Raw genomic sequence first — 13078 nt, 5'->3', positions numbered from 1 at the left:
GGGAAAGAGGGCATATACTGTGCAAGAATAAACATGTCTGGGGCTCTAGGGATAAATAGAACTGTATGACTAAGAAAAGGTGGCTGTACAACTGGAAAGCGAATACTATATGAGACAAGTTCTTTTCGTCATTATTCTTCCTAAAATTTATAGGGCTCTCTCTTCCAATTCAGGCTGGATTTCCACCTGGAGTTGTGAACATTGTGCCAGGCTTTGGACCCACCGCTGGAGCAGCAATTTCTCACCACATGGATGTAGATAAAGTAGCTTTCACAGGCTCTACAGAGGTACTATAATAACAGCATGAAACTGTAAGCAGGAAATGTGCCCCTCTGATTCCCAGTAATGATTTAATGTCTAAATTGTTCTATGTAACTGTTTTAACTTTTTCTTTTGGCTGCTGGTTTGTTAAACAAAGCCTGTTTAATGATTTGTTGGTTATTATTAACTTTAAACATATTTAAACAATGTTTGTATTTCAGGAAAGTCCTTCAAACAAAGGCAATCCATGAGATACAATAGGTTCTAGCTAGTTTAAGTCTTGTCTTTAAAAAAAAAAAACAAACCTAACAACCCACCCCCCCCCAAAAAAAAAAAAAAAAAAAAAAAAAACACAAAAAAAAAAAACCAAAACAAACCAAACCCACATTTTCATAACTTTTTGTTTCCTTCTTTTTTTAAGAATAATTATTTTTTAAAATGGAGGAAGTGAAACTGGCTGTGCTCTGTTCCTCCTAATTTTAATAACAACGGGATGGTAGGAATATAATTCAGAAATCTCATTGTTGGTGCTGCACACACTTAGGTGAGGTGATGGCTTTTTGGTATTTGAGTGATCCTGATATTCAACTGGCTGGTCTTAGAAGTGATTTTGAATATGTATTAGTTTAATAACTGAAAGGAGGGTCACTGTTAATTTCCCCTAACCTTCACTCTGAAATTAATGATATGATCGAAGATTTCTCAGTGCAGATATTATATAACTATAGATATTAATATAGATATTATATAACTATATCCTTATCACAGGACATTTTGTTACCTGTCTGTATGCATGTTACACGAAAAAGCTGCCAACTGGTCTCTTTACTTGTTTGATGTTAAATATCATTGTCTCACATCAAGTATCAGTACACACTGAGTGCAAGAACTGTGTTTACATTCATAAACCTTTAGCACTGAAGTAAAGGGAAAAGACAACAACCCCAAAACCTGGTATCTGATAAATCTCACAGATGTTTCCAATAGACAGGAACAACTACAATTCCCAGTGCCCCATTCCCCTCCAAAGGCAGATGGACCAGAGAGTGTATTCATACACTTTGGTGACAGTCCTTTTCACCAAAGACAGTGAAATTTAACAGTGAGGAATTAAGGCAAAAAGGCTGGCAGAGGGAGGAAAATACCTCATGGTTGCCCCACATGAGCAGTTACAGACCCAAGCCACAAGGGCTACAAGCATGTTTTCCCTTCATAGTTTTTCCAGGACAATTCATATTAAGTATTTCCTTTAATTATGTCATCAATGGAAAGAAGCAAGGTAGTGGTTCTGCCTCACAATGTTCGTTTCTTCTTCTTCTTTCTTCTAAGGGAGATTCTCGAATGAGGAAGATACAGCCATGCAGGCGGTGTAGATGTCTGCTTTCTCTCTCATGCACTTTGTGCGTCAAAGGACTTTCCCATGTATAAAGCAGAGGAATTTCAACCTAATAGGAGTAACTGGCAAAGCAGAAATCAGTGCATACTTATATTAAATATACAAGCAAGTAGAATGGTGGCAACCAAAATATCACCAGACATCTTTGGCAGTTAACCCGAGTGTGTCTAGGGGGAAACTATTCTAGAAAGCAATACTGCTTCGCAGACTGCAAGTCACCTGCACCCTGAGTCTTCTAGGAAGTATTCCTGGTTCATAAACCACAAATTATCTCTATCTTTTTCTTTTTATTTTCATTTATTTATTTATTATTTCTATAATTACTGGGATAGTAGACAACTGTGAACTGATTTTCACTTTTGAGGAACTCAGAGAAGTGTTATTGAGGTCATAATAAAATTTTTAAGATGAAACTGTCTTCTCCTTACCTTTTAGGTTGGCAAACTTATTAAAGAAGCAGCAGGAAAGAGCAATCTGAAAAGAGTTACGTTGGAGCTTGGAGGAAAAAGTCCTAACATTATATTTGCGGACGCAGACTGTTAGTAATATTTTTATTATATAAACCCACTACTTTTACAAGTCCCACATTCTCTTTCTTTTCTTTGTTAATAAATCATTTGTATATGTTTAATGAAGCAGTAATTGTTAATATTTTCTGGTCACACTATAGTTTTAAGTTAGACTGCCACCAAAAATTGGTGGGTTATGAATGGATATGAACCTCTGACAACCTAATACAACATGGATGCAGAACCAAAAGCAGCTAGGTGGATGTCAAATAGGTTTAATAGCTATCTAGCTGAATACTCCTCTCGATACTGCTGATAAGACAAATAATGTTGAATCTACATTTCACAAAGAACAGGTGTGTGTGTTTGCATAGGTGCACCATGCTGCTCTTAATAAAAGTAGCTCTGGACTTAAGTAAATGGATGACTACCTGTATTACAAGGCCACAAAAACAGGAAGCACTAAAATGGGAAATGGGATGGAGTGACAAAGGTTTGTAAGGAATTTATGACGATTCAAGTTTACAATCTGATGAACTTTGCTTTTCTTTGCAGTGGACGCTGCTGTGGAATTTGCACATGTTGGTCTGTTCTACCACCAGGGACAGTGTTGTGTAGCAGGATCCAGGATTTTTGTGGAAGAGCCTGTCTATGATGAGTTTGTTCGACGGAGCATTGAACGAGCAAAGAAGTATACTCTTGGGAATCCTCTGTTGCCTGGTGTACAGCAAGGCCCTCAAGTAAGTAATGTTATGTGTTTCTAATATAACTGTGAGTAACAGCACAGTTTAATCTACTTCTATACTTATTGTTGCATTAGTTTCAAGGCTAAGTACAGTTGTCTAGTGGTTAGTCTGGAGGACCAAGAGGAGGAAACAGGAGAGATGGCTTTCTGTGACACTATCATAGGCCTAAGGGTGAGGTTTCTTTCTCTCTTCTAGTTGCTTTTATTATGAAATAGGAACAATTATATAGAACTGAAATTCTCTGAGAAAGCTACAGTGCAACATCTATAAAAGTGCAAGCATGATCACCCATGTCAGAAATTGCTAATATTACATTTAAATAAAGCCACTGTGAATAAGTAGCTTGAGGAAATAAAATTTAATACTGTCTTTTTCCCTTTTCCAAGGTTCTAGTGCTTCATTATGGTTGTCAGTTACAGAATATTACACAAGTAAAATGCATCACTTTTTTACTTTTTCCTGCTTATGTTGAAAGGTTATACCAACAGCTTCCCTATTAAATGCAATATTAAAAAGCACAGCTATCACAATTCCGTGGATTCAGTGGATCACATTACAGCATTGTTAGATTTGTTTTCATCTAGAGGCTTTTTCCTATATCAGCTTGTACTAGAGAGTATGTACTTTCTTGGTAGAGCTAGTACGCTCACATATGATTGTCACAGAATAAAGGAACTCTATTAGAGACAAGGCAAAAGCTGGCAACAAAGCAACTGCCACACATTTGATAATGTGATGTGTTCCTCATAAGGTATCACAGTCATTTTATGTAATTAAAGATACTGAGTAAACTGGAAAACTGCATTCCAAGCTCCACAAACTTTGGATAATTTAAAAATAGTATTTTGGTGTCCCGCAATGTCTTGCTAACAAGCTAACAGGTTCAACTGAATAAACATAAATATTAGAGGGTAGATTGAACCCAGTAAACTCCAGCAGTCTGGTGTGCAGCTAATATAAAATTAGTAGGAATCCACTCTCATGTTATTGTGGCTTTACTGAGTTTGAAATTAATACTAACAGTTTAAATGAGAGATGAAAGCAAACTTCTACTTACAAAGAAAGGAACATTAAACATGGAAAAAAAAGCGTTACTGAAAACATTTGAAAGTGCATGAAGACTCTTTTCTCTTCCAATCCTATGATGTGCCTTTCTTGACTTGTTTTTTTCTTAGCAAGCTTTAGCAGAAATCTTAACTTTTACACAGGTTGTCAGAGTTTCTTTTTTTGGAACTGATAAGGTTCCATTTAATGGAAAATTTTAACTAGGTGCATTTCATTTGTGGTAATTAGGTTAAATATCTCTCTTCATCTTCAGATATTGTGCCTGGAGTAATTCTTTCTAGAAACAAAAGCCTGTGTCAGGCATATTCACCATGCTCTTTTGTCATAAAGCCTACCTGAAATCCATACTCATCCTCCAGCTTACAGACCCTCTGCAGAACCTGCCTTAGGCAGCAAATCTGGGTAATGCTTTGCACAGTGGCCACCAAAGAAAAGCCAAAGGCCCTATAGAAACTAAAAAAATCCTATATATGCTAATTCATACATTATTAAGAATAATAGCGATAATCATAATAAAGGGACAACTGATAACAATGTGAGCTGTATCATCTAAATCTTTGTCTTCTGTACAAGATGTTTATGCCAAAGAGATAGTTGGCCATTAGGGTAGCAGAAATTTTATGTCTTCAGCATGCAGTAAGACAACTGTTTGAAAGCAAAATGACAAAGGAAGGTCAGCAAACTAAAAATCACCTCTTTATAAATATTCCTATAAATTCAGATCCTTATAAACTTTTATCTCAGTTTTAGCTGAATAGCTGTTTAGTCTAATACACATCCATGATTCCCCAGAACCTTTAAAAATATTGTTGTTTCTATAGTCATAGTAAAACTTGTTGCTTAAACTGAAATGTGACCTTTTTATTGTATGAATAAGAGAACAAGGTACACCTACCCTGCTGACTGATAAGTATGATCACAGAGAAGAAGCTTCCATGCAAGAGCCCCTAAGAGTAATCTCAGTATCTTCACGAGCCAGTGCTTGAAGGGCTGAACTCTGAAAGAGTGAAGAAAAGAATCATAAAAATGGAACAAATCAAAAAGAAAAAAAAAAAAGAAGAAGCTGTTAGAGGCCTTTACTAAAAATGCTTTACCATTGACTTTTTCTTTACATAGATGTTATCTTGTACACAATTTCCCTTCAGACTTCAAGTGATAATTGGTTGATTCAGAGAGGGGAGGGGAGGAAACGATAAGCAATCTTTTTCTGGTCCCCATTTACACTGTTTTCTTTTATCCACTTTCTCAATGAATACTGGAAGGGATCATGTTCAGCTGTCAGTCAGCACTCCCAGGTCCTTTTCCTCTGAGCAGCTTTCTGGCCAATCTTCCCCATGCCTGTAGCATTGCATCGGGTTGTTATGGACCCAGCACTTTTGCTTGTTGACCCTATCAAACCCAGTGAAGGTCAGAAGAGTCTTGCTGGCTAGATCAAGCCCTCTGTTATTTTTTGCAGACTCAGGCTCAGCAATTTTTATTTTGATGAACTATTTGCAGTTGGCAGAAGTACTGGGAAAAGTATAAAACACAGTCATTTGAGAGATATTTTTTCATTTTTTCTACTAAACAAAACCAGGATATCAGTCCTTCTATAGCTGATTCTCCTATGTCAAAATTCCTGATTACTGGTCTATTTGAGAAAAGCCTGCCAAGTTTTTAGAAGTTAGTGACAAGAATATTTGCAGGGCTTTCCAGCTGTTCCACTTCAACACATGCAAGTTAACAAGGCTGGAACATTGTTAGGTTTTGGTTAATGAGTTAGAAGAACCATTTTTATCAGTGTGTCTGGTTTTATCCCCGTAATTTCTTTTCATTTAGATTGATAAGGAGCAGTTTCAAAAAGTCCTGGAGCTAATTGAGAGTGGGAAAAAAGAAGGAGCCAAACTGGAATGTGGAGGAGGTCCATGGGGAGACAAAGGTTACTTCATCCAGCCCACAGTTTTTTCTAATGTTACAGATGATATGCGCATCGCCAAAGAAGAGGTAAATAAATTCTGGGCAGCCTGTACTCTCAGTGGAGATTGTCTGTTTAAATGTCCGTACAAAATATCCATTTAGAAGGTCAAGTGGCTACATAAAAATGCTTTGAGTAAATCTGTTGTTCCATCCCGGTGGTGTTTAAAATGCTTTTCTTGGTTTCTGATGCCTGTTTCACCAACTCAGTGGGGGTGAGGTACAGGAGCATGGGGCTGGCCTGCCAACAAAGATTCCAGCATAAGCTGGCAGTAAAGAAGAAATGTTGTGATTTGGATTGTTTACATCACCCACATTGCCTGTGTCTCACCTTACAGTCACAGTAAGCTGTAACAGAGAAGCAAACCTTGATGGCACAGCTTGTTCTTTGCACTGCCTAAGGAACCACAGAAGTTCGGGTTTGGACACAACTAACGTGGCAGTGCACCAGTGATTATTTGCAAGGAAAAGGAGAGAGTTCAAAGTACAGAGCTGATATATCATTGGGAAAAACAGTTCTGTAAACACAGCCTCGAAGTCCAGTCATGGCCACTGCTGTGTGGGGGTTTTTTAACATTCATCTTGGCTAATAACTGCTGCAATTGTGTTGCAATTGGTGTCCATTATACTTCTTCATACTATAAAGCTCCTTCAAAATTATTACAAATATAGGTGTTGCTTTTAATAGCCATCAATACTGTTGATGCATCTGCTCAACATACCTAGTACATTCAGAAAGAGTCAAAAAGCTGAGTTAAAAGGAATAGCAGAGCATCTAGTTTTAATTGTGATTGGGAGAGAGCTGTAAAACATGAGGGTGTTGTAAGAGAAACAATTTGGGTCTGGGAGGCAGATAGGAAACTGAGAGAGGTATGTTTCATCACAGATCTATTGGTTTCCTCTGGCTCAGCAGTACAAGAATTGCTTTCCTCATGCTATTTCGAGTGTATTGAACAATGAAATCCCAGACAGCTAAGGCAGTGTAAAGAATATCCAGGTTCTGAAGCTCACAGCTTGAGCAGTGGGGAACTTTCAATGATTTTCTGAGCAATGTAAACCAATCCCTGCAACTCTAGTTAGAAATTAGCACAAAACACTTTCCAGGAAAATCAATCAGAAAGCTTACAATCTATGGAACAGAAGTAATTATATATGATAATGCCCCCCTACTCTACACAGCCTTGGCACTGTAGGCACCTCTGGCTGAGAACAAAGCAGTGTTAGTAGGAAAGATGAGCCTGAGGGACTATAATCTCATGTAACACCCATATGGAAAGCAGAATTAGTTGTTTCACTTGGTGTGCGTACCCAGTCATGCAGCTAACTGCAGAGATGAAAGTCTAATAGAAAGTTTAGGAGAAGGAAAAGTTGAACATCATTCTCAACTCTAAAACTGCAGCTTACCAAGAAAATCCTAGTTTGTTGGTAAGCAGTGTAGATATGTAGCACACTGTGACTCCATGCTAACTACCTTTATGGTGTGTGTGTTTTAGTCTTTTTTCATTTGTTTTCATCTTTTATTTACTTATTTATTTATTAGTAGTTTTACAATAGGCTATCTTGGTTTGCTGCATGCTACAAAAATCTTTATGTGAATTTATAATCCTTTTTAGAACTCTATTCTGAGACACACACTATTGACTGAATGAATTTAGGAATAGGGCAATCTGACAGAAATATATTTTAGAAATAGACAGTATTTACAATAGTAAGATATTCTAGTCCACTTCATATGTTTATATGTGTCTGAAACAGATATTTGGACCTGTTCAACAAATAATGAAGTTTAAAACCATAGATGAAGTTATCAAGAGGGCAAATAATACTACCTATGGCTTAGCAGCAGCAGTTTTTACCAAAGACATTGATAAGGCACTGACATTTGCAGCTGCTCTTCAGGCTGGAACAGTATGGTAAGTAGCGTTATTTTTAATTCTTCCTTCAGAACTGCAGGTCCCAATGGCAGTAATTGTAGGATATTTTAACACTTCTTTGGGTGGTATATTTTTATATTTCAATTCCTTGTCATCTTTAGAGAGGTAGATTAATGCCATCCTCTTATGTCTCTCTTCCCCTTACCTCACCACACTTAACATGCTGTTAAATAAATACTTCTTGTAAGTCTTCACAAAGTTATCCTGTAAACTTAGTCTGAAAAAGGAAATTGACTTGCTAATAAGGAAAGGAGACAAAACAAAACATGATGACAGTGTCACTTTGGTTTCCATTCAGGATCTGGGGATAGCCCGATACATAATTTGTGGTGATTGTTTTCTGTAGTGTGTAAAGAAATTAAATATCTGAAGTTCTGAGGCTATTAATCTGGGTAGAACATCCACCTGTGATGCAAAAGATTGATAAAATGTGCTTGAAAAAAGGAAGGAGGCACAAGTGAGGCAGAACTACTACAAGTAGAAAGGCAACTATTTCCAGCAATGGAAAAGAAAGAGGCAACCTACATGGACGTCAAAAGGCAAAGGCTGAGAGATGCAAGAGTGAAAGTTTGGAAGAATAGCAGACTGAGTCTAATAGCTATCACGGACAAACACCTGCATTCCTGTACAGTTATTTCTCAATGCATCAGAAAGAAAACAACCAATTTTACTTGAATGCAAAACCCATGTCCAATCTACATTTTATCTGAAAGAACTTGTAAACAGCAGAAATTCCTGCCCAGATCCTGAGACCTAAAAATATATGCTTTCAAAAAATAATTTAACAGTTTTGACTTAGGAATTTATAGAATGGTCAGGGTTGGAAAGGACTTTAAGATCACCTAGTTCCAACCCCCCTGACATGGGCAGGGACGCCTCAGTCTGGACCATGTAGCCCAAGGCTCTGTCCAACCTGGCCTTGAGCACTGCCAAGGATGGAGCATTTATCACTTCTTTGGGCAGCCTGTTCCAGTGCCTCACTACCCTCACTGTAAAGAAATTCTTCCTTACATCTAACCTGAACTTCCCCTGTTTAAGATTGAACCCATTACCCCTTGTTTTTTAAAAACCAAGAAAGATTAAAATAAAAGTGGTACCTTTGGATTTTACTGATATGTGATTGCTGGCCTGTCTAGGAACCCTTAAGTGTGGTTCCTAGACAGGCCAGAAAAACCTGTTTTGTTGAAACCAGTAGACTGATTTCAGCAGGCAGAATTGTAAGATATGGAAATAGACAATATCTGATTCAATAGTGTTGCAAGACAAAAAGAGATTCTGTGATTCTTAGCTAAGAAGCAGGATAAACTTTCTGCCAAAACTCTTCATACTGTAAATTCCCCAGTGAAATTCTTTTCTTACTCATGATTGTACTTTGTTCTCAACCACAACACAGAATATGGTTTGACATTGAGTAGAACCAGACAAAACTTCATAAATATACAATGAAATTATTCTGAATTTATCTGTTAGAAGTGTACCTGCAGAAGATTTATTTAACTGTGACTACTCTTTAGTTTGAGAGCTTATGCACTAGTTAGGAAAGAATTTTATCATAACTATGACAGAAAGATGACTGTTAGAACCCTAATAAATGTAGATTCTGGTTGTTTCTCTGAACCTTTAACTACATGTTTCTCTGAACCTTTAAATACATTATTCAGATATAGTTTGTGAATATCCCCACAGGTTTTTTTACAGGCAACAGAAACCAACTGATTTTCAGAAGTTAAAAAAATTGTTTCTTACTGTCAAAAGTAATTTTCCTGTTCTTCCAGGGTTAATTGTTACAGCGCAATGTCTGCTCAGTGCCCTTTTGGAGGATTTAAGATGTCAGGAAATGGACGCGAAATGTAAGTAAATAGTTTTTAAAATATAGACTCACAAGAACTGCAAAATGAAATTCCAAAACTCAACTTTAAATATTCATAACTAGAAGGCCCAGTTCGATATTTTGTCAAATTAGTCTATATAGTGTTTGGATGCTTCATGTTGTCTAAGACAATGTCAAGCAAAGAATTACTCCATAAAACAAGTAAGATAATTACTTTGATACACACTTTTTCAAAATTACCATTTTTCATATCTTGTATCCTACTCATATGCAAAACTATGTTTATAGTTTACAGCTGTTTCATGTATATAGAAAATGTGGTTTGCTTTAAGTTATATATGGGTGTAGTTTGTGGAATTGTCTTTCAATACTAGTTTTCTGAAAACATAAGACATCTAAAAATCCTTGATTTAAACTAGGTTCTCAGTTTAAAAGTCTTGTGACCACGTTTTTACATTACATTCCAACTTGATCAAAAATTACTACAAAAATAGTCCCCTGTAGTATTCAGATTGGCGAAGGAGTGTACAGAAATTATAAGATAATAAAATTCTTTCAAATTTCTGAGGTTCAGTCTAGTTTCAATTTGAATCATGTCTTGTCTTACCTGAATTCGTCCTGATCTTCGCAAAATGTGCCAAATCATGAAACATTTGATATGATACATCTTCATTATATTATGTAGAATTATGTCTTCTGCGTTTTTTGTTTAGTTTTTTATTATTTTTGAACATGAATCACAAGCTGTCCTTTGCTAAAAATGCCATATATCTGGGAAAAACAAAGTATTTTTTAAGCAATGCATAAAAATCAAAATGGGTAAGTTTTCCCTTTTATTTAGCCAAATGCTTAGTACTTCTAAAGAATAATGGAAGTAATGAAAAATATATGTGAAGACGAAGTGATTCAGAGCTTTTTTTCCAACTTTTTTTTTTTTGTTTGGTTTGGTTTGAGGGTTTTTATAAGAGGTAAAGGCTAGGGTTTTCATGTTTGCTCATCACTGGACTCAATCTACACCTAATGGCAAAGCTCCCACTGACTTCAAAGGAAAGAGAGTTATGCCAATGCTGAGAGCTTTAGAAAACATCAAAATTAAATAACCCACAGAATTTAGGTCATTGCAATCAAGGACTGTTTTGCATTTGCTGGTTGCCAAAAACCGGGAGATCATCAATTCTGAATTACATCCTTTTGCAGAAATATTTCAGGGATTTATTTGCTGGAAATAACAGGAAAATTATAATAGGCTATCATAAAGATTAACATTGTCTATAACAGTGCATTTTGAAGGAGTTAAACTTTTGTACAAATGAAGCTTTTCCTAACGCTTATTTCAAAATCATAATTAGTGGACAAATAAAAATATTCCTGCTAAAGATCAAGGGAAGAACTAGCACCAGATAGGTGTTTGCCTTGGAAAGAACATCTCTGGCAATTAGTTTCAGGAAAGGCAGAAATATGAGTGGAGTAACTGCACTGAAATAAGCAGGAACTAAGTATGTCAAGCCATTGACTTCTTTGAATTCCAGAATAAAATTCCCTGAATAAAATTATAATTCTTGAAATGATAATACCATTATGAATTAAATTAGTGAATGTCATGTACTAACAGAATACCTCTTCAAAAAGGAAGAGAATCAGTAAACATTTCTCCACTTCTTGGGAGGCCTGAGCACAGATTTCTGTTTTGCATGCGTATGTATCCAGTAAGATGGCAGTGAGAACTGAATAACATTGTGCTGTAGCAAAAAATAACATTGTATTGTTCTATAAAACAACCAATTATGGCTAAATAGTTTGACTGTGTCAGATGTCAAACATCTATTTATACAAACAAGCTTCATCTCATCATGTAAAACATAAAGGTAGAATCATGTGAATAACATCAGTAAGGTTTAAGTGGTTTTTACTGTCTGTGAGATTTCATAGTGGATTAATTATGTCCCTCATTTACTTGAGATAAATCATCTATTCTTTAACTCTGGAGAAGAATCTTGACATTAGAGGAAGGCATTTGCAAATAACTTGTTGAGCATTCTTGTGAAGACCTAATATGTGCCTGATTTGCTCCACAGAAATGAAATTGCTCTCTCTCCCGCTTTTCTCAGGAGACAGTTGTTGTAGCTTTTCCAAAGGCTTCCATCAGCAGTCTAGAGGTCTTCTACATATGTCTAGAAGACGTCTGCACAGATGTCTTCTGAATATGTCCAGTATACTTGTTGCGTATCTGGCCAATTACAAAGCAGAACTGAAAATCCCATCCAGGACATAACTCATATAAAAAACATTCACATAAACATTGATTTTGGTTCTCTTTTATCTAGGGGAGAATATGGCCTTCAGGAATACACAGAAGTTAAGACTGTCACAATCAAAATCCCACAGAAGAACTCGTAATGCTGCTTGACGCGCAGAATTTAACATCTTCAAATAAAACTGAAAAGGCTAATCTGAATTCTGAAAGGTTTTTTGTCCCAAATTATTCATTAACCTTTTTGATTTCTGATCGTGTGCTTACATTTACAGTATAAAGAGTATTGTAGAAAAATTCAGTGTCATTAACAGAGAAAAGGAAACCTTAATGTCTGGTACATAGCTAAGTAATGTTTAAATTCATGTTGAGAAAAAACTATTTTTGTTTTCAGTGGAAAGTGTCTAGTGCAGTGAAAATGTTGCTTTTTCAATATATCCTACAGGTACAGTTTGAATTTATGTGCTTTTCTAAATGTTAGATGGTGAATTCTTTGCATTTTCTTGTCTTTGTGGCCTTCACAAATGCACTTATGAGTAATTAGCAGGTATATGCTCCTCTGTGTCTTTAAAAAATAGTAGACTTCTTTTAGATATAGTTCTTAGACTACTGAATTTTTCATCATACTACATAAATGTAATCTGGATAATATTAAACAATATTAAAATTCATCTTCAAAACCTAATATTGCTGCTTGCATTAGTCTTTTCTATTACACTGGTTTACCACTGGGTCCTATGTAGCACATATTTTACATCATTGAAGAGGCGTTACTGTCTCAATGGTGCATTTTGGTCATCAGACTTCTACTATATCGGCTACATGGAGACCTAAGTCCCTAATCCTTCAACAGTATTACAAATGGAAAAATACAAACACAGAGAACCCTGGGCAGTTTGCCAAGTTAACACTTTACCTTTTAGTGTTAAGTATATAACAAAGTTCTCACAAATGACAAGCAAGAAATACTGAAGGAAAAGAAGCAAGGGGAGATGAGGCAAGACAATCTCCTCTACTGAAAGTGTACTTATACTCCTGCATAAAACTTGCATGTTTTCCTTCCTTCTCTTTCCTCCTCTAGTCTATCGTTTCCCTTCATTCTTTGTCCTTGTCCTGGGTTCAGCTACAGCAG

The 13078-nt window shown here is 36.2% G+C and overlaps 1 protein-coding gene across 3 annotated transcripts in view; it reads left to right on the top strand.

Annotated features, from left to right (window-relative positions):
- The window catches only part of ALDH1A1 (aldehyde dehydrogenase 1 family, member A1), a 50296-nt gene extending 37903 nt beyond the window's left edge, over positions 1–12393 (top strand). For 2 of the 3 annotated variants that reach the window (XM_010010958.1, XM_010010957.1), the window contains 7 exons: positions 174–287; positions 2093–2195; positions 2722–2906; positions 5796–5960; positions 7686–7843; positions 9640–9714; positions 12020–12393. In XM_010010958.1, the coding sequence (XP_010009260.1) occupies positions 174–287; positions 2093–2195; positions 2722–2906; positions 5796–5960; positions 7686–7843; positions 9640–9714; positions 12020–12092 (873 nt within the window). In that variant the 3' untranslated portion in view covers positions 12093–12393. The remainder of the gene's footprint in view (positions 1–173; positions 288–2092; positions 2196–2721; positions 2907–5795; positions 5961–7685; positions 7844–9639; positions 9715–12019) is intronic. The other variant, XM_010010959.1, reaches the window with a different exon arrangement.
- The last annotated feature ends 685 nt before the right edge of the window (positions 12394–13078 follow it).

This window comes from Nestor notabilis, unplaced genomic scaffold, assembly GCF_000696875.1.
Source record: "Nestor notabilis isolate BGI_N333 unplaced genomic scaffold, ASM69687v1 scaffold14793, whole genome shotgun sequence".
Lineage (NCBI taxonomy): Eukaryota > Metazoa > Chordata > Aves > Psittaciformes > Psittacidae > Nestor > Nestor notabilis.
This window is presented reverse-complemented; position numbering and strand designations above follow the sequence as displayed.